The 20,480-nt window shown below is 48.5% G+C and overlaps 1 protein-coding gene across 1 annotated transcript in view; it reads right to left on the reverse strand.

Annotated features, from left to right (window-relative positions):
- Positions 1-20,480, reverse strand: part of Itpr2 (inositol 1,4,5-trisphosphate receptor type 2) — a 128,707-nt gene that overhangs the window by 28,351 nt on the left and 79,876 nt on the right. The window contains 8 exon segments of the mRNA XM_048335153.1: positions 4,185-4,313; positions 5,303-5,398; positions 7,148-7,258; positions 8,769-8,969; positions 9,746-10,002; positions 11,605-11,788; positions 13,737-13,924; positions 15,044-15,152. Coding sequence (XP_048191110.1) covers positions 4,185-4,313; positions 5,303-5,398; positions 7,148-7,258; positions 8,769-8,969; positions 9,746-10,002; positions 11,605-11,788; positions 13,737-13,924; positions 15,044-15,152 — 1,275 coding nt within the window.

Genomic DNA, 20,480 nt, shown 5'->3' on the forward strand with positions numbered 1-20,480 from the left:
AGGGATGGGATGAGGAAGGATGGAGAATGCTAGAAGGGGCGACATGGATCAGGAGACATTCCGCTCGAGTCCCCAGAACTGACACCCCCACTGTACAACTACTTAATGGAAATAAATACACAACTAGCCAATGGATTCCAAGTCTAAAATAACCACCACAACCAACACACACACACACACACACACACACACACACTTACATATAGAAATGCAGATAAACAGACAAACAGATTTCCAGGAGATGCCTTGTGAACCAACAAAATTTATATAATAATAATATTAAATATAATGTTTAGTATTATGTCAGCTTTCTTGTCCTAAAAGCCATCCCAGCTCATACTCCTACAATAAAGTCTTCAGGACAAAATATCATCTCGATAGTGACACTTTCTTCATTCATGTTTGAACTAGAAAAACAAGTGATAACTAATATGACCGACACGGACTTATTAATTAAAATTCATAAGAAGAAAAACACAATAAAAGATAAATTCATTTTCAAGTAATTCCCAGACAATGTATCAGCAACCGAAGGACACGTTAAAAGATAGTCCACGCACCTAGGATACATTCATTATTCAGCAAACATTCGTTGTGTGATTACAAAGTCCCCAAACACTATCAGTCTGGCAAAGAATTTTCTGAATGGCAGTAATTTTCAGATCCAGCAAGATGCATTGTTGGAAATTATTTTATAATATGCATCAAGAACTATAAGTGATTAGCAAGCTGTAACCCAGTAATTAAACTTGCTGGAATTTATCCCAAGAGTATAATCAGAGTAGCCAACAAAGATTAATGCAAGAGGATGTTAATTACAGTCTAATTTATACTATCAAGTACATTAGAAACCTAAATGTCTAACAATGAGGAGTGATTAAATAAATTATGGCAGATTCAAATGATGTACAATAAGGCAGACGTAAAAATTCTGCTTTGAAAGAACATTTGTTGAAGCTGGGAAAATGTTAATGAAAACCAAGGCAAGGCTTGAGTTTTGAAAAGGATTTTGTATAATCAGCTGGGAGCGGCAGGCTATTCAAAAGACTGAGCACAGGGGCTGGGAATATGGCCTAGTAGCAAGAGTGCTTGCCTCGTATACATGAGGCCCTGGGTTCGATTCCTCAGCACCACATATACAGAAAACGGCCAGAAGTGGCGCTGTGGCTCAAGTGGCAGAGTGCTAGCCTTGAGCAAGAAGAAGCCAGGGAAGGTGCTCAGGCCCTGAGTTCATGGCCTAGGACTGGCAAAAAAAAAAAAAAAAGAAACTGAGCACAGAGGATCACAGTTCAAAGCCAGCCTGGGCAGGAAAGTCTGTGAGACTCTCATCTCCAAGGAACCAGCAGAAACCGAAGTGGCGCTGTGGCTCAAGTGGTAGAGCACCAGCCTTGAGCGAAAGAACTCAGGGACAGTGCCCAGGCCCTGAGTTCGAGGCCTAGGACAGACAAAAAAGAAAAAAAAAAAAAAGGAACAGGAAGGAAACAGGGAAACAGACTAGAAAAGATGGAGTAGACGCATAGAAGGAAAGCAGAAAACAGAAGCCCCAAAAGACTGCTAAGGATGCATTTTACATGACACCACAGTATTCAATCTTAAGAAACTCCCCTTTCCAAGCATTTATAGATTTAGGTAGACCTAGACAAAACCCTTCCAAGAAGCATGATTTGCTTCTTGTCATGCCGACCACAGGAAAGCCCCAAAGGGGAGAAAAGCAGAAGTAGCTCACCTCTTTGAAAAGCGTAACCACAAACACTGAAAGTCGGACCGGCACCAAAATAAACCCGAGAGGATTTGAGTAACACCAAGAGGAGGAAGCGGCGTCTCGGGGTTGTGACAGCTGAACTGTGCAAAGGTGCACACTCAGCTGCACACAGGACCCCGGGCAAGCTGCGTGCAACAGGACGCGCAGCAAACCCTGAGTCCAAAGGCACCCCAAAACCCTGCTGGAAAAGGGGAGCTGGCCTCCTGCGGAGCCGTTCACATCAGCCTTCTTTCAGAAAGCCCACGGGGCAATCCCACATCAGAGGGGGGAGTCGAAGGGGCTCAGAGAAAGATCCACGGGTGCTTTTCCACGAAACATCAGCGGCAGCCATCACCCCAGTAAAGAACACCTTCGCTCTTTTACTTCGCGCCCCCCCCCCGTCATCCCAGCTACTCGGGAGGCTGAGATCGGAAGATCCGGGGTTCAAAGCCAGCCAGGTCCACGAGACTCCAATGAACCAGCAGAAAAGAGCAAGTGGCGCTGTGGCTCAAGGGGTAGAGCGCCAGCCTTGAGCGAAAGAAGCTCAGGGACAGCACCCGGGCCCCGAGTTCAAGCCCCTGACTGACAAAGAAAAAGAAAAACAAGGGGGGGGGGGTAGCGATTACCCACTATCACCTGGGCGTATATCCAGTCACAGTTCTGCTACCTTCAAGCTTGAACATGTTGGTGAAATTACATTTATTAAATCACATTTACCACAAATGGGATTTATATTTTTTTTGGCAGATCCTGGGGCTTGAACTCAAGGCCTGGGTGCTGTCCGAGGCTGGCGCTCGAGCCACAGCGCCACTTGCGGCTTTTGCTGAGTCCTTCATTGGAGAGGAGAGTGTCCCAGATTCTCCTGCCCGAGCTGGCTTCGAATCGCGAGCTTCAGGGCTCGGCCTCGGGAGTAGCTAGGGGGCCGGGCGCGGGCCACCGGCGCCTGGGTACAAGTGGGGTTCTCAGACAACTGCGAGCTCGGCCTTCTGGCCCCCCAGGGAAAGCTGCAGAGGGGTGCCAACCCGCGGCACAAAGCCAGCTTCCAGCCAGGGGCACCCCGACCAGACCGACGCACCCCAACACCGCCCTCCCGCGCTCCGGTCCTCTCTTCTCTCAGATAGCACGTCAGGATTTTTTTTTTATATTATGATGATAAAGGTGATGGACAGAGGGGTGACAATCCCATCAGTCAGGGCATGAGCGCATTTCTGTTTGGACCGTGTCCCCCCTACCCCCCCACTTCCCTCGCTCTCTCCCCCAGCTTTCCCCTCCCGTCTCCACCCACAAGTTGTCGAGTTCATTTTCCACGTCGTGTCCAGTGAGGACCACGGCTGCCTTTGTTTCCCCTCTGTCCCTCCCATTTCTGTGCCTCCACTTACCCTCCCAAAGACACAGAAACAGACACACAAGACAAAGAGAAAAGAAAAATAGGGCTCGGAAGATGGCCTAGTGGCAAGAGTGCTCGCGTCATATACATGAAGCCCTGGGTTCGATTCCCCAGCACCACATATACAGAAAACAGCCAGAAGTGGCGCTGTGGCTCAAGTGGCAGAGTGCTAGCCTTGAGCAAAAAGAAGCCAGGGACAGTGCTCAGGCCCTGAGTTCAAGGCCCAGGACTGGCAGAAAAACAAAACAAAGAGAAAAGAAAAATAGCAATAAAGAAAACAAAAATCTCTCGTTTCCATTTCCTGGAGTTCATTGGGACAGATATTATTTGATAGGCCCAGAGGCGCACGGATGGGCCTTTGCATCCTGGTGTTCCTCGGCTAGCAGCGTCCTCCTCTGCCTCGCCATGTGGGAACGCCTAGAGCCCCGTACCATTTATCATGCATGTATGTCATTATGTGGTATAAATAGTTAAGATCTAGGGCTGGGGATATGGCCTAGTGGTAGAGTGCTCGTCTCGTATACATGAGGCCCTGGGTTCAATTCCCCAGCACCACATATACAGAAAACGGCCAGAAGGGGCGCTGTGGCTCAAGTGGCAGAGTGCTAGCCTTGAGCAAAAAGAAGCCAGGGACAGTGCTCAGGCCCTGAGTTCAAGCCCCAGGACTGGCCAAAAAAAAAAAAAAATAGTTATCTGCACATGAGAGGAAACGTGGCGTTGTCTGCCTCACGGCACACCATTTGTTCTAGGTCCATCCATTTCCCTGCATATTGGGGGGTTTGGTTGGGTTTGGTTTGGTTTGGTTTTGTGTCTAGACTTTGCCTATCCCTTGTGTTGTTACGGGGCGGGGGGGCGGGGGGGGGGGTGCGCTGTCTCTTTCTTCCCTCTTGGTCCAACACATCTTGTGGGGACAAGCACTCTTCTGTGGCACAGCCCCTAGGACGTTGAATCAAGTATCAGGGGGTTGGATCTGTTTTGCAGCCCAAACTCACAGGGCGAATGGCGGATCAGTGAAGAGAACAGCAGCAATGATAGGAAGATATTAAAATGCGGCACCTGGTGGGCCAGAATGTAGATGTTGTGGCCGACGTCTCTCGGGGAGACGCCCTCGTCGCCGCGGCCCTCCTCCTCCCCCGCTCGCTCGCAGTCCACGCCCTGGTTATAGGCGTTCTTCATCACGTCCACCTGGACAGAGGGAAGACAGGAACAGAGGAGGAACGGCGGGATTAGGAACAACACCACGGCACGCACATTTCTCAAACTGCTCACCCCGGCCGCTCAGGAGACCGAGATCCGAGGATCGCGGTTCAAAGCCAGCCCGGGCAAGGAGAGTCTGTGAGACGCTGATCTCCAATGAACCAGCAAAAAGCTGGAAGCGGAGCTGTGGCTCAAGGGGTAGAGCGCCAGCTTGGAGCAAAAAGAAAAAAAAAAAAAAGCTCAGGAAGACAAAACAAAAAACCATCCTGAGACTTAACAGCATAAAAGTTCTCGAAATACAAACGCTCCCAGGAACTATATTTACTTATTTGTTTGCTAGGGCTTTGAACTCAGGGCCTGTGAGTTCCCTTCTCATTTTTCTGGGGAAAAAAAATGCAGTTGAATATGGTGTAGGAGAACGGGAAGATTTGCTCGAAGCAAAGCGCTTAGGATGAATGAAACTAATGAAGTCAGAAGGTTCCCACAGGGAGACGCGCAAATGGCTACAAAATATAGGAAGAATAAAATGTAGGAAGAATCGCTCCTTGGAATCCTTAACTGTCACGGAAATGCTCCTCAGAGCACCCCTGAGCTTCTTGCGTCTCGCCCCGGTCAGGATGGCCGTCAGGAAAACACACAAACAGCAAAAGCAGAAGGGCTCAAATGAGTGCAGCCACTATGGAAATCAGTATGGAGGTGCCTTAAAAACAACAACAGTGATAGGGAAAAAAAAAAAAACCCAAACATTAACAAAACCTAAAGATCCCGGTGGCTCACACCTGTACCCCTTGCTACTCAGGAGGCTGAGATCGGAGCATTGCGGTTCAAAGCCAGGCTGGTGGAAGCATAGGAAAATCCATGAGACTCTCATCTCCAGTGGGGAACCACTAGAAAACTGGAAGGAGGGAGAGCCGTGGCTCGCGGTAGGTAGCTCGGCGGCGCTGTGGCTCGACACAGCTTTCCGGAAGACTTCTTACCAGTTCCCGCGGTCTCATGTTGAAAAGAATTCTCTCCGCGTTCTCGCTGTCGTGCCTGCTTTCCATAATGGCCAGCAAAAGTTTGGAGGCGTTGTTCTAGAAACAGAAAATGAGTTAAGGCATAGGTTCAACACTGATCATGATGATGTCACGGTCTCCCGCAGGTTTGGGGAGGTTTGTTTTTTTTGTTGAGGGGGGGAGGGGTGGTCCTGGGGCTTGAACTCAGGGCCTGGGCGCTGTCCCTGAACGTACATTTTTGGTCAAGGCCAGTGCTCTACCACTTGAGCCACAGCGCCAATATTGGCTTTTTTTTTTTTGGTAGTTTATTAGGGATAGGAGTATCCCAGACTCTCCTGCCCACCTAAGTTGCTAGGATAACAAGCATGAGCTAACTGGTGCTCGGCTCCAATAGTTTATAAGGGACTTCTATATCTAAATAGCAGGCGTGAGAATAAAATATGGCGTGGAACCAGTGTTTGATCTAGGAAGATAATGGCCATACGTTAATGCTACTGAGTATTTGCAGCGTGAATTCCACCCTACTCCTTTCCAAAGCACACCCTGAAGAATCTCTCTCGGTGATTAGTATCAGTAAAAATGCCGATGATGACGAGTGTCATTGTACCACACCAGGGCTACTAGCCCACCCTAAAAACATTTTAGCGCTTTGAAGGAAATTTTCTTTTTTTTTTTTTCTGTCTCCTTTTTATTCTATTGTATTGTTTTTTTGGTTGTTTTGGGGGGGTTTTTTTTGCAGCTTCACACAAATCCTACAATAGACACTTGGAATTTGGTACTGTGTAAAATAACACACCTAAACAAGTAAGGTGTTGGGATTCGTGGGGAAGCTTACATCCGGAGAGCCATCTGCCCAGCATTGAAAGCACACAGCATGGTAACATCAGCAGTGCTCCGCAATGAACCAGGCGGAGCAGGCCCAACACGGAAGAGCTTAAAAATATACCCAGTTTCAGGGGCTGGGGATATAGCCTAGTGGCAACAGTGCCTGCCTCGGATACACGAGGCCCTAGGTTCGATTCCCCAGCACCACATATACAGAAAAAACGGCCAGAAGCGGCACTGTGGCTCACGTGGCAGAGTGCTAGCCTTGAGCGGGAAGAAGCCAGGGACAGTGCTCAGGCCCTGAGTCCAAGGCCCAGGACTGGCCAAAAAAATATATATATATACCCAGTTTCAGAACGCTATCAGCAATACGGCATTTTTCTAAACCAATTTTTCTTTTCACTATGTCAGAACAATACAGTGAAATCTTTGTGAGCGACCTACTGGAATGTGAATCACTTTGAAAGCCTTCTACTTGCATGAGCAGACGGAGAACCAAAAAAAAAAAAAATTTAAATATACATGTCAGAGTTAGCAAGAGAGTTCTCTCCATAGGAAGCCAGATTCTCTAAAACACAAGATAAAATTGAAAAAAATGAAACCATCCTACTTATTTATAAACTCAGTCCCCTCCATATTCACAGACTAGTTTTTTATAAGTACAAAATAAAGATAACAAATTTTATTAGTTCATAATTATACACTAAAACCCACAGCTATATATTATATATGCTGACATCATTAGCACTAGTTATGCAGTAAATGGATCCATGAAGTATGCTCAAAATTAGACAATTGAGCAGTCATATTTAGAAGGGGATAGCAAATGAGCCTTCTTATTTCTAATAGAGCCTTTCTACAATGTTACAGGACATTTATTATTTAAAGCACTCTACATTTAATTTAATAAGCCTGTTCGTTTTCACTATCCCATTCTGTCAATTCGTTATTTGAAAAACATAAACCTAATTCTTTTCCCACTGAAGGCAGTGATCACTCTACCTTGAGCTGGAGCACTAAGTCCATCCGATGTTTACCCAAAGGGTTGATGTCATTCAGGATCAAAGCAATGATAATATCGATGCCATTAGATTCGTGAGTAGCAATACAAGTCTAGAAAACAAAAACATTCCTGAGATAACCTCTGATTGCTGATGTCGTGCTAGAAATAAGAAGACATAAAATAAGAAAGTCGATGTAGTCCTTGTGCTTTTAAAAGATAGGCCCAAAGAAACAGGATTAGGGACTGGGAAGGTGGCCCGGTGGTAGAGTGCTTGCCTGGCATGCATAAAAGCCCTGGGTTCGATTCCTCAGCACCACAGACACAGAAAAAGACAAAAGTGGCGCTGTGGCTCAAGAGGTAGAGTGCTAGCCTTGAGCAAAAAGAAGCTCAAGTCCCTGAGTTCAAGCCCCAGGAATGGCAAAACAAAAAGAAATGGAATTAGGCCAAGGGCTGGTGGCTCACGCCTGACATCCTAGCTGCTCAGGAGGCTGAGATCTGAGGATCGGGGATCAAAACCAGCCTAGGGAGAAGAGTGGGGGAGATTCTCATCCTTAATTAATCAGCAAGAAGCCAGAAGTGGAGCTGTGGCTCAATGGGTAGGGTACATAGCCTTGTAAGAAAAGCCAGAGGAGAACAGGAGGCCCCGAGTTCAAGTCCCAGTGCTGGCACAAATAACGGGGACGATGATGAAAAAGGGTGGCATTGTTCAAGATGCACTGTATTCACAAGCTGCCACGTGAGGTTGAAACCCTTTGGTACAAATACTTAAAGATGATGATGACGATGATGATGACGATGATGACAACATGGAATCAGAGACTCCCATTCTGAAAAAACAGCATTAAACCCTGTGCCTCTCTCCAATTGGATTCAGTCGAAAATCCTTCGTTGGAAGGATAGATCTGTGATTTACTAAGTCTCCTGCAGGTTGAAGCACTGAATCTCTGAGCCAGATCTATTCAGGAGCAAACTAAGAGCGACCGTATCTGCCTCCTACATTCCCTGTGCCGGAGAGAGCTCACATAACACTCCTCACTCCAGTGCAGCCAAGGGAAACGGGTTCCAGAGATCTAGGAGACATTCACTCACAGATAAAAACTGAGCGCTGGCTAAGAAACATATTTTACCCTTTCCTTAAAAGAAAAAATAAAACTTCTTTTTCAGAAACTGATTTTCACCCTAACCATTTTCCTAGGAATTTTTTTTTTTAATGATGAAATAAAAAACGAATATGGCAGATTTGGGGGCTGGCACTGGGACTTGAACTCAGGGCCTCGTGATCTTCCCTTGCTTCTTCACTTGAGGCTGGTGGTGGTCTGTCTACCACTTGGAGCCACAGAGAGCGCCGTGTCTGATTTTTGGTGGTTCGTTGGAGGTAAAGAATCTCCTGGACTTTCCTGCCCAGGCTGGCCTCAAACCTTGATCCTCCCATCTCAGCCTCCTGGGTAACTGCATAATTCAGTCTTTGTATGTTTTGCGGGGGGGGGGAGGGCAGGGAGGTAAGAGGTTTGAGTGTACATGGAGGTGGGCACCCTCCCCCACTCTGCCCTCCCCCGCCCCCCACCCCCAATGCTTGGGAAGCACGCCCATGGTGGCGTGGAGAACCGATGCTGTCCTAACCTGGTTCTCGTGGCACGGGCCCTGGCAGTACTCAGTCAGGCTCTCCAGGGTCTGGTTGACCAGGGCCACGTTCTTCTCGTTGATGTAGAGCCCCAAAAGGCCCAGGCCGCCCGTGGTGCTCCCGCAAATGCAGTCCAGAAACTGCAGTGTCTCGCACACAAGGTTGTAATTGGTCTTGTTCCTCTGATTCCTCAAGAAGTTCTGGGGAGTGAGAAGGGAATACGTGCAAGGAGTTGAAATAAAAACCAACCAGCCAACCAACAACCACCGTGATGGTCGTTCAGAATTCTCCAGGTGTGCTTTCCTATGGCTCAAAACGATTCCTGTACGAGTGGCCCGTGCCTGTAATGCTAGCCACTCGAGAACCTTGAAGTAGGGGGACCGCGGTTCAAAGTCGGGGAGACTCGTATCTCCATATCTGAAAAGTAACTGGGCCCCTCTGTTGATCACCTTCCTAATAACAATTTTAAATGTCGTATGAAAGAAAATAGAATGAAGAGATGGGAGGCATAGCTCAAGGGGCCCCGGGGCCTGGGTTTGTGTAAATAGGAGGATCACAGTCCAGCTGGATCCAGGGGGAAAAAAAAAAAAAGCAAGGCCCAGCATCCCAATGACACTAGAGCGAAAACGGATGGGAGGCAGCAGGTGGTAAAGGACTGGGAGAACCACTAGAAAAAGTAATCATAGTATTATTACATGAACCGGAGCCTTAGTGGAGGCAGCTCCGCCCTTTGCCTATCGTGCCAAGATATAGCTATTTAGTCCACATCAGTAAGCGATGTCCGGGGAGGCTGAGAAGGTTCGGGGTGTAAGGCAGAGGGGGAAGACCCAGCTTCCTGCCTTTCTCCAGGGCTGAGCTCTGGTTGTATCCCTTTCCGGCGGACGGCCTCCCGCGCTATCTGCCCCCCCTCCTCCTCCTCACCCCCCTCCTCCTCACCCCCCTGCACCCGCACCCAGGGCCGCGGCCGGCGGTGTACCTGCAGCTCGCGGTTGTGGTTCTCGCACAGCAGCTGCAGGAACCTCAGGATGGGCTGCATGATGGCCACGGTGGGGCTCATGGGGATCTCATCCGTGGACTTCTCCTCCCCGTGGCCCGGCTCGGGCCCCGTGCACAGGAGGTCCATCTCCGGCTCCATTTCTCTCCGGTACACGCAGTAGGCTTTGGAGGTGGCGGACGAGGCCTCGCTTAACTGTCCTTTCATTCCCTCTTTCAAATGGAGCCCTGGGTCTCTTACTGGAAATAAAGTCAGACAGACTCTCAGATTTCTGAACTGAGAGCTTGTTGTGTGTGTGCCATGCCAGGGACTTGAACTCAGGGCCTGGATGCTGTCCCTGAGCTTTTTTTTCTCCACTGCTGGCTGTTGCTGGCTCATTGAGAAAGCTGGCCTCAAATTGCGATCATCAGATCCCAGCCTCCCGAGTAGCAAGGATTACAGGCCTGAGCCACGGGTGCCCACCCCAGGGATCCTACATACTAACTGAAGAAGACAAGCAGGGACCCACGTTCTCTAACAACTGAATTAAAAAAAACACAAAACCTCATCGAATAGGAGTTACAAGATGGAAGTTGAGTGTTGGTGATGCATGCGTGCGTGTCATTCTAGCGACTCAGGAGGCTGAGATACGAGGATCATGGTTCAAAGCCAGCCCAGGTAAATGTGTGAGACTCTTAGCCCCAGTGAACCAGCAAAAAGCCGGAAGTGGAGCTGTAGTTCAAGTGGTGGAGTGCAAGCCTTGAGTGGAAAAGCTCATCAAGGGCAATAGGCTCTGAGATCAAACCCCAGTACTGGCACAAAAACACAAGACAAAAACGTGGCCTCAATGAGCCCCTCCTCCCATCCACACCACCAAGAAATCAAGTGTGTTTCCTGTTACAGTGTGATTAGCACTAACAAAACCTCAGCACTACTTGAGGATCTGGCCAGTGATCAAAACACGTGTATATGTGTGTGTGTGTGTGTGTGTGTGTGTGTGTGTGTGTGTGTGTGTGTGTGTGTGCGCTGGTATTAGGTCTTGAACTCAGGGTCTGGGCACTCTCCCTTAGCTTTTTTGCTTAAAGCTGGTGCTTTCCCACTAGAGCCACAGCTCCCTTTTTGGCTCTTTGGTGGTTCATTGGAGATAAGAGTCTAACAGACTTTCCTGCCCAGGCTGGCTTTGAACCATCATCCTCAGATCTCAACCTCTTGAGTAGCTGGGACAACAGGTGTGAGCCACCAGCACCTGGCTAATTTTCTTTCATTTTTGCACGTCTCCCAGACGTCATTCTCCAATTCCACGTGGATTCTTTGCCCTCTTTCTCTCTCTCTCTCTGGGTCTTTCAAAGGCGGTTTCCCTGCGGCGCCCTTCTGGATTGATAACCCACTGTGCAGATCTCAGCTTCGACGCGCGTCGCCCGTTCTGGGAAGTGCGTTTAGGCTCGACGAAGTCTGCCACGGGGGACTGCCCGCCCCGAGTGCCCTTTCCCAGAGCCCTTCACCCAACCGCGAATCTGCAAGCCCACCCCCCACCCGCCACTCGCCCTGTCCTCGCTCCATCTGTGAGTTCGGGGTGGCAGAATCAGAGCAGCCCTGTTGCCTTCCTACCCCCAACCGAGACCTCCAGGAAACATTTCCCACGTGCAGGAGCCAATGAACAAAGCGCGATTGCCACGGCGGCCTTGGGTGTTTAATCTGGCTCCTCACAGAGAAGGATCATCCCGCCGTGACGAGTGGGTATTGATCCAAGTATGGCTCCCCACCTCAGAACAAAAAGAACTATGGGCAGTCCCTGCTTCTAATGACCTTGCGGCCTTCTCCCCACCGCCCCCCCCCCCACCACCACCTCAATTGTCCTTCACCTCTCATCCGGGCTCCGGTGGTCAGCAGGTCGTGCCCTTCGTCCCTCTTCTTGCTCCCCAAATCGACGGTATTCACGGTCACCGTGGATCGGATCTCTTTCTGGGCAGCCTTCATCCGGTCGTAGAGCACTTTGAAGAACTTCTCTGACTTCTTCTGCTCGTGCAACTGCTGGTAGAAAGAATACTGCAAGCAAACATATCACAAGGCGTCAGTAGCTGAAGGAGGGAAGTGTTTTATGAGTAACATAAGCCCACAGGATTAGAGATACAGACTGCCGTGGAAGTTGCCACCTGTTACGACGTTGTAATTTGGTGGTTGTTCAGTCGCGTCTGCTATGTACAGTGTACCTGCCCGGCGCTGGTGATTCTTGCCTCTCATCCCAGCTACTCTGCAGACTTGAGATATGAGGATCAGGGTTCAAAGCCAGCCTGGTCAGATAAGTCGGTGAGACTCTTATATCCAATGAACCAGCACAAAGCTAGAAGTGGAGCTGTGGCTCAAGTGGTAGAACACCAAGCTTGAGCAAAAAGCCAAGGAAAGGGGCTGGGGATATGGCCTAGTGGCAAGAGTACCTGCCTCGGATACACGAGGCCCTAGGTTCGATTCCCCAGCACCACATATACAGAAAACGGCCAGAAGCGGCGCTGTGGCTCAAGTGGCAGAGTGCTAGCCTTGAATAAAAGAAGCCAGGGACAGTGCTCAGGCCCTGAGTCCAAGCCCCAGGACTGGCAAAAAAAAAACAAAACAATAAAACAAAAAGCCAAGGAAGAACAGAAGGCTCTGAGTTCAGTACCAGTATACACACAGACACGCACACACATGCACGGACATACACATGCACGTGCACACGCTGCTTGGGCTTAAGTTAAGTAACACAAAGTTATATTTTTTCGCTTTACCTAAATTATAGTGCATCTAATTTGGGATGGGTTGCTATGACAACCTCGCCCCTGGGCGCCCGGTGATAAACAGGCTTTCTTCTGGTACTGTATCGGCGGCAGTGCTTTCGCATGGGGCTTGGGACAAATCCAGCTCAAAATAAATTCCTGCTTCACAGGGAATGCCAAGAGCCTAATGACATACGTCTGAATACAATGAGGTTACACGGGACCTCGGGACTGTCCCAGGCTTGTCTGCACGGATCTGAAGACGACAGAGAGTAGAGGTGACACGCAGCGGAGATGACAGAATTGAAGTCGGTGGGGGAGCCGATCAGCTGCTAATCCTACAGTCAGGAGACAGGCACGCTTCGGGTACGAGGAGAACATGGACAGAAAAAGTTAATAAAGCAGCCAGGAGCTGGTGGCTCACACTTGTGATCCTAGTCACGCACAAGGCTGAGATCTTGAGGCTTGAGGTTCAAAGCCAGGCCAAGCAAGAAAGTCCATGAGAGTCTTATCTTCAATAAGCAGCACAACGCAGGAAGCAGAGCTGTGGCTCAAGTGGTAGAGCACCAGCCTTGAGCACAAAAGCTCAGAGACAGTGCCCAGGCCCTGAGCTCAAGCCTCAGGATCAGCGCGCACGCACACACACACACACACACACACACACACACACACACACACACACACACACACACACATGCAATGTAAGCCAGCTGCTGGTGGCTGACACCTGTCATCCCAGATGCTCAGGAGGCTGAGATTGGAGGATCACCGCTCAAAGCCAGCCTGAACAGAGAAGACTGTGAGACTCTGAGCTCTAAATAACCAGCAAAAACTCAGAAGGAGAGGTATGGTTCAAGTGGAAGAGCGTCAGCCTTAAGTGAAAAAGCTAAGAGACAGCACTCAGGACCTGAGTTCAAGCCCCAGGACTGGCGGGGGTGGGGGAGGGGGGGCAGGGGGGAGATGATTCTGACGTACTGAGCAGGCACTATATTGAAAATGAACTCTACAACTTGTGAATGAGGACGGGAGGGAAAAATTGAGAGCAAACGAGGGAAGGGGTAACACTGTCCAAAATGAAAGGTATTCTTTGCCTAACTTATGTCACTGTCACCTCCTGTATTTATAATAACAGTAAAAGATTACTTAACAATGTTAAAAAGAAGAGAGAGGAAAGAAGGAAGGGAGGAGGGAGGGAGGAAGGAAGAGAGGGAGGGAAATGTGATCTGTGATGGATAAACAAACACCTGTGTTTGTGTATTTCCTCCTTCAAGCAAAGCAATGCCCAGAAGAATTCCTTCAGAGAAAATGCGATCATTTTTTGTGTTCACAATCACGTCAATGACCAGTTCCGACGCGCCTTCTTTATCCAGCAGACACTGAATATCAGACATCAAGATGCCCATCTTATTGGACTCTGGTCCAGAAAAGCTTCCTGTGGTTAAGAAGAAGAAACAAGTGACCATCAGCTCGCACTGGAATGCCAGCTACTGGGCTTGAGAGGAGGAGACTCGAAGTTCGAGGCCAGCCCAATCAAACAACTGGGAGGTCCTCCTCTCAACAGACACACAGCCAGGTGTCAGGGGTTACACCCGCTGTCTGAGCTTCCGCGGTATAGAAAACCAGACGCTCTCTCAAAACCAGTCAAAATAAAAAGAGCGAGGGTGGTACAAGTGTGAGGACCCAAGTTCAAATCTCAGTACCGCCAAATACATAAATAAACAAAACAAACCTTAATTGCAGTCATTACCGTGGGATATATTTTCAGATTCTTAAAGCCATAAGCGTATTTATCATGGAGATTTTTCCTCTACAGCTGAGTTTAAAAAAATATCAAAACTAAATAAAGCTGGTTCATAAAAATATATATATATATTAAAACTTAAACAAAATGATCGAGCTTTGTAAAAATGGGAATTTTTATTAAATGTCTGAAACCTGCAATTAAGTATTATTTTCTTAAGAAAACACTTTAAGAACAGAAAACTAGTTTTATTTTTGCCTATTATGCAGATACTGAAGAACTCTTGAGTTAGTGCCATTTTAACAGTAAACCATAATTTAGTGTAATAGTTTCCCAAAGCCACAAAGCAAAATGAGACAAAATTCTCAAAGCTGTTATCTCGTGAAAGCACACAAACTGCCGTGTGTGCGCGTGCGTGTGCGTGTGCATGTGCGTGTGCGTGCGCGCGTGTGTGCTGGTACCAGGGCTTGAATTCAGGACCTGGGTGCTGTCACTGAGCTGTTTTGCTCAAGTCTCATGGACATTGCCTGCCCAGGCTGGATTCAAACCCTGATCCTCCAGATCTCAGCCTCCGGAGTAACCGGGATGACAGGCGTGAGCGGCGGGTACTGGACCTAATCTTTGGTTGTGGTTGCTGTCGTGGGGTTTGAACTCCACGGGCCTCGGCCTTGCTAGCACGGACTCTACCCCCAGCCAAATTGCGCATTTTTAGGAGTGGTTCTAAATAGGCATTTGATGGTTGTGCCAAATACCCTGAGGTAACTGACAGTGACGTGAATGGATGTCGCGAGAACTTGTGAGCAGCCTCACCTCCCACTTGTGGGGTCTTCGTGTAGCTCCCGGACAGGGGCCCACTCCCGCCAACTCCGTAATCTCCTTTAAAGTAGCGATTCAGGAGTATTTTTCTTAATGTGCTGCCCTGAAGAGAAGAGGGAGTAAGTGTTATCATTTCTCTGCAATGGCCAAATGAAATGAAAATTATAGCTATCCTCGTGGAGTATCTGTGGTCACAAGATATTTAAAATTACACCAGGTACTACAAGCAGTTCTCCATACACGAAGCGCTAGGTACACTGTCCACAGTTGATGCCCAAGTTATTGAGATCACAGGAATGCTCAGATTGGAGGATTGTGGTTCAAATCCAGACAGGTAGAAAAGTGTGTGAGAAAACAAAGCCACACTAAAGCTACCAGCACAACCGTGTTCACTGCAGCATTACTGATCATAACTAAAATATGAAACCAACCCAGGTGCCCCTTGGTAGATGAATGGATCAAGAACATGCAGTATTGGGCTGGGGATATGGCCTAGTGGCAAGAGTGCCTGCCTCATATACATGAGGCCCTGGGTTCGATTCCCCAGCACCACATATACAGAAAATGGCCAGAAGTGGCGCTGTGGCTCAAGTGGCCGAGTGCTGGCCTTGAGCAAAAAGAAGCCAGGGACAGTGCTCAGGCCCAGAGTCCAAGCCCCAGGACTGGCCAAAAAAAAAAGAACATGCAATATATATACACAATGGAGTTCTATGGTTCCAAGAGAAACAATGACATCACCCCACTCGTAAGGAAATGGAAAGACTTGGAAAAAAAAATCATATTAAGTGAAGTGAGCCCGACCCAAACACACACACACACACACACACACACACACTATCTCATAAGCAAAATCATGTTGGTTCCGCCCACATTTCCAAGCAGCTAAACTGCTACTTGCCACCACCGAGTTCCTGCATCGCTGAACATCTGGGAGACAGATGTGCGCAACTGGCACATGTTTTGCATATGACATCTGTCGGAAAGATTGAAGCAATTAACTATGAAAGCCGACGTGGCAATTAGCAGCGGATTCCTTGTGAAAACAGCCTGATGGGGAAGGCGCAGAGTGTGGAGCTAGTCTGCCTTGATTGTACCCTGACCCGCGTGGGAAGGTAGGCTCTGGACAGACGCAGGTGAGGGCGTTTCCACGGATACCGCACGCCGCTCCCGAGCAGAGAAACTCAAAATTATAAACAACCTCATGGAAATTACACTTTGAGAAACCGTTTTTTTAATGTACAAAAGAAATGTCTTCTTCTTTAAAAAAAAGGAAAAAAAGCCTAAATTTATCTTCCTGGTAAGTAATCCCAAGTTTAAGAGGGAAGAAAGAGGAATACATCACAAAACAATTGGGGAGGGGGGCCCAGTACTAGGACTTGAACTCAGGGCCTGGGTGATATATCCTTTGGCTATTTTCCTCAAGGTTGGCACTCTACCATTCAAACCACTCCTCCACTCTGGCTTCTTCTTTTTTGGCTGGCCCATTGGAGATAAGAGTTTCCTGGACTCTCCTGCTCTGGCTGGTTTTGAACTGCGATCCTCAGTTCTCAGCCTCTTGAGGAGCTAGCTAGGACGAGAGGCGGGAGCCCTCAGTGCCTGGCTATCAGGAAAGACATTTTAAAAATGCCTCTATTCAGAAGCTCTATGGAAAAAACTCTCGAGTCTAAAGCTACTTAGCTTTTCCGGAAAGCAATGCTCCTGAATTACCCCAGCTGCGTTGAATGAATCTGACCACGGCATCTTCCTACAGTCATCTTTCCAAATAGATGGACGCTGTGATTACAAGCAGGTGCTCCACCTACCCCTACCTCTCTCCTTTTCCTCCTTCCCACCCCCCCCTTCCTGTTGCCACTGCAGTTTGAACTCAAGGCCTTCCACTTGCTTGACTTACTTGACGGCTGCGGCTCTACCGCTTGAGCTACACATCTAGCTTTCTGCTGACTATTTTGGAATATATATATATTATAATCTGCCTGGGAGATCTGAGCTGGGATTCTCTGGAGCTCAGGCTCCTGAGTCACAGGCTCGGGCCTCCTCCTTTCTGATTCTCATTCACAGATCAGGACTTTGGACAACATATATTGGCAGCATACATATGTGTACGTGTATATCTACATATGCATCTCCTACAGCAGCCTGGCTGGAATCTCAGGGTCAGATCTCAACTTCTGTACCGCCAGCCCCTCTTGCTTGCTCTCTGGATCACAGCCGGAACAGCTCGTCTCCCGCAGCTTCGCACGTCACTGGAAGTCACCCGATTCAATTTCCAAGACCAGGAGCGTGGCAGGCCACGTGACCGGCCTCCCGCGGGGCAGCGGCCAGACACTGCGGGCATCATGTCATCCCACGCTCCTGTGGGCGGCAGCCTGGCCAGGCCCAGTCCCCTCCCCTCCCCTCCCGCCCTGCGTGTCACGTGTGGGGAGAGGCTCCGGCAGGAACTACAACAGAGGCTCTCGGCTGATTGCTGGAGAGGGTTGAGGGCCCCTTAGGCAGACAGCACGGGAGATTGGATCTGGATAAGGACACAGGTCGCCTAGACTTCCAAGCAAGCAATGCAGAAAGCAAGTATCAAATAGCCATTCTAGAGTCTTTATATTTCTTTTCAAAACTTGAGGATCTGGGCTGGGGATATAGCCTAGTGGCAAGAGTGCCTGCCTCGGATACACGAGGCCCTAGGTTCGATTCCCCAGCACCACATATACAGAAAACAGCGCCAGAAGCGGCGCTGTGGCTCAAGTGGCAGAGTGCTAGCCTTGAGCAAAAAGAAGCTCAGGGACAGTGCTCAGGCCCTGAGTCCAAGGCCCAGGACTGGCCAAAAAAAAAAAAAAAAAAAAAAAAAACTTGAGGATCTATGAGACCCTCTCGGCTACTTTCATGTAAGTTCCCAAACCAGGAAGGGAGGAGAGTCAGAAGATCAATGTCATCAAACAGGAACAAAATAATGAACAGTTTTCAATCCCAAGGGGCCATTCAAAAAGGCAGAGTTAGGACAGGTTTAGTTCAGTTTCCAAGTCAATGCCACGGGGTTTGCAAAGGCAGAACTGTTACACATCCGCATAAATACTCACTATTGCCTTCCTGTTGTCCTTTTTTTGGCCAGTCCTGGAGCTTGAACTCAGAGCCTGAGCACTGTCCCTGGCTTCTTTTGCTCATGGCTAGCACTCTGCCACTCAAGCCACAGTGCCACTTCTGGCCGTTTTCTATGTATGTGGTGCTGAGGAATCGAACCCAGGGCTTCATGTATATGAGGCAAGCACTCTTGCTACTAGGCCACATTCCCAGCCCGGAGCGTCTCTTAAAACTGGTCATAAGCTGGGCGCCTGTCACCCTAGCTGCTTTGAGACTGAGATCTGAGGACTGCCGTTCAAAGCCAGCCCAGGCAGGAAAGTCTGCGAGACTCTTATCTCCAATGAACCACCAAAAAGACATTAGTGGAGCTGTGGCTCAAGTGGTAGAGTGCCAGCCTTGAGCAGAAAAGCTAAGGGGTAACACTCAGGCTGTGAGTTCAAGCCCCAGTACCAATGAGAAACAAATTTTAGAAAAAGAAAGAAAGAAAAACAGAACTGATAACGAGACACAGTGCATGCCAACACATCTATTACCTATCTCTTGCCTTTAAAAAAAATCTAAAAAATAAAAATCTACCATGTACAGGATCCTGAACTCAGGCGTATGACAGAATCTGCACATTTTTCAAAACCAAGAGAGGTCCCTTTATCATCTACCCTAGGAATGCCTTCTAGAATGTTCCATGATATAGCAATGTTACCTGGAGAGAAAAAAAAATGAAAGTAAAGGAAATGAAACATTGAAAACATTATACATAAGCCACGTTTCTTACAGTTCTAGGATGTGTTTGTATTCCCATCCTAAAAACGTCAGTGCATAATTCAATAATATAGCAGCCGAAATTAAGGAGGTTATTAAGCGTAGCATTAAGAGACATGAAGAACATTCTGAATCAAATTCTCAACCAAACTCTGAACAAATTCACAATTCTGCTTAATTCAGTCTTTCAGCAGGTTATTAATTATGACCAGAAACACTGCAACCATGTAAGTTAGATATGGGGGAATTTTTTTTTGCTTTGATTTCATCTGGCTTGCATGGTTAGCGTGAGAATTGCGATTGTAAAAAGAGAAGAAGTAAACGCTGGTTTTGCCCAATTTAAAGATTAGAACTCGAGAGACTCTTGGGAGAAGAAAATTGTGAGACACTGACACCTAGTGGTGAGCTATGGTATTGCAGTCCAGCCGGGTAGGCCGATTCATGACCACATTGGGAGGGAAGCAGGAAGGAAACCGTAATTCCACAAGATTCCAAAGTAAGGGGGTCGCGAGGAAGGAATGGGGAGGTGAAACTCATGATTCCACACTAATAATAAATACAAGCAAGGCTGTAGTGAGCACGGCGCTGGAGGCCCCCGCCTGTCATCCCAGCGACTCCGGGGGAGGCTGAGATCTGAGGATCCCGGTTCAAAGCCAGCCTGGGCAGCAAAGTCTGTCAGACTCCTATCTCCAAGGAACCGCCAGGAAACCGGAAGTGGCGCTGCGGCTCAAGTGGTAGAGCGCCGGCCTTGAGTGAAAGAGCTCAGGGACGGTGCCCAGGCCCTGAGTTCGAGCCCCGTGACAGACGAAATAAATAAAAGCTTTCTGATAGCTGGGATCTAGATTGGGAAAAAACACGAAAGTCCTTTCCACGCCCTGCAGAAGTCCTAGGTGCCGGGGCTGGTGGCTCACCTCTCTGGCCTAGGGGCGCCCTTTCCTGAATGCTACCCGAGCCACAATTGGCACCTTCCGTGCTTCTCGAACACAGGACTCGAGACACCGGCTCAAGTATTTCAAAGGAGCCATTTCCGTTACTGCCTTCCCCACGACTGACTCCTCATAATAAAAGGGAACCAAAAAGCCAGCACAAGTAGGCCGAAGAGGGTGGCAGGTGCTATTCAAACCATTTGGGTAAGGAGGCACTAGACGTCCCTTCCACCCCAGACTGTTCCAGTATCTTCTCGGGCAAAGGTATGAGTAAGATTCATATGCTTCCACACACTATTGGCAGAATTTTATTTGATCTTATTTTTGGCTGGTCCCGGGGCTTGAACTCAGGACCTGGGCGCTGTCCCTGAGCCTCTTCATGCTCTAGGCTGGCTCTCTACCCCTTGAGCCACGGCGCCACTTCCGGTTTTCTGGTGGTTCATTGGAGATGAGAGTCTCACGGACTTTCCTGCCTGGGTTGGCTTTGAACGGTGACCCTCAGATCTCAGTTTCCTGCGTCGCTGGGATGACAGGCGGGAGCCAGTGTCCAGCATGCCAATATATTGTAGCTAGTCAGAGTTCAGTTCAGAATTACAATCCAGCTGATAGAAAGATGGCATCCTTATCGTCCCGGGGCAGAAATCCAAGAGGTACCTAGTTGGACTTGTATGTCATCA

This window comes from Perognathus longimembris, chromosome 27, assembly GCF_023159225.1.
Source record: "Perognathus longimembris pacificus isolate PPM17 chromosome 27, ASM2315922v1, whole genome shotgun sequence".
NCBI lineage: Eukaryota > Metazoa > Chordata > Mammalia > Rodentia > Heteromyidae > Perognathus > Perognathus longimembris.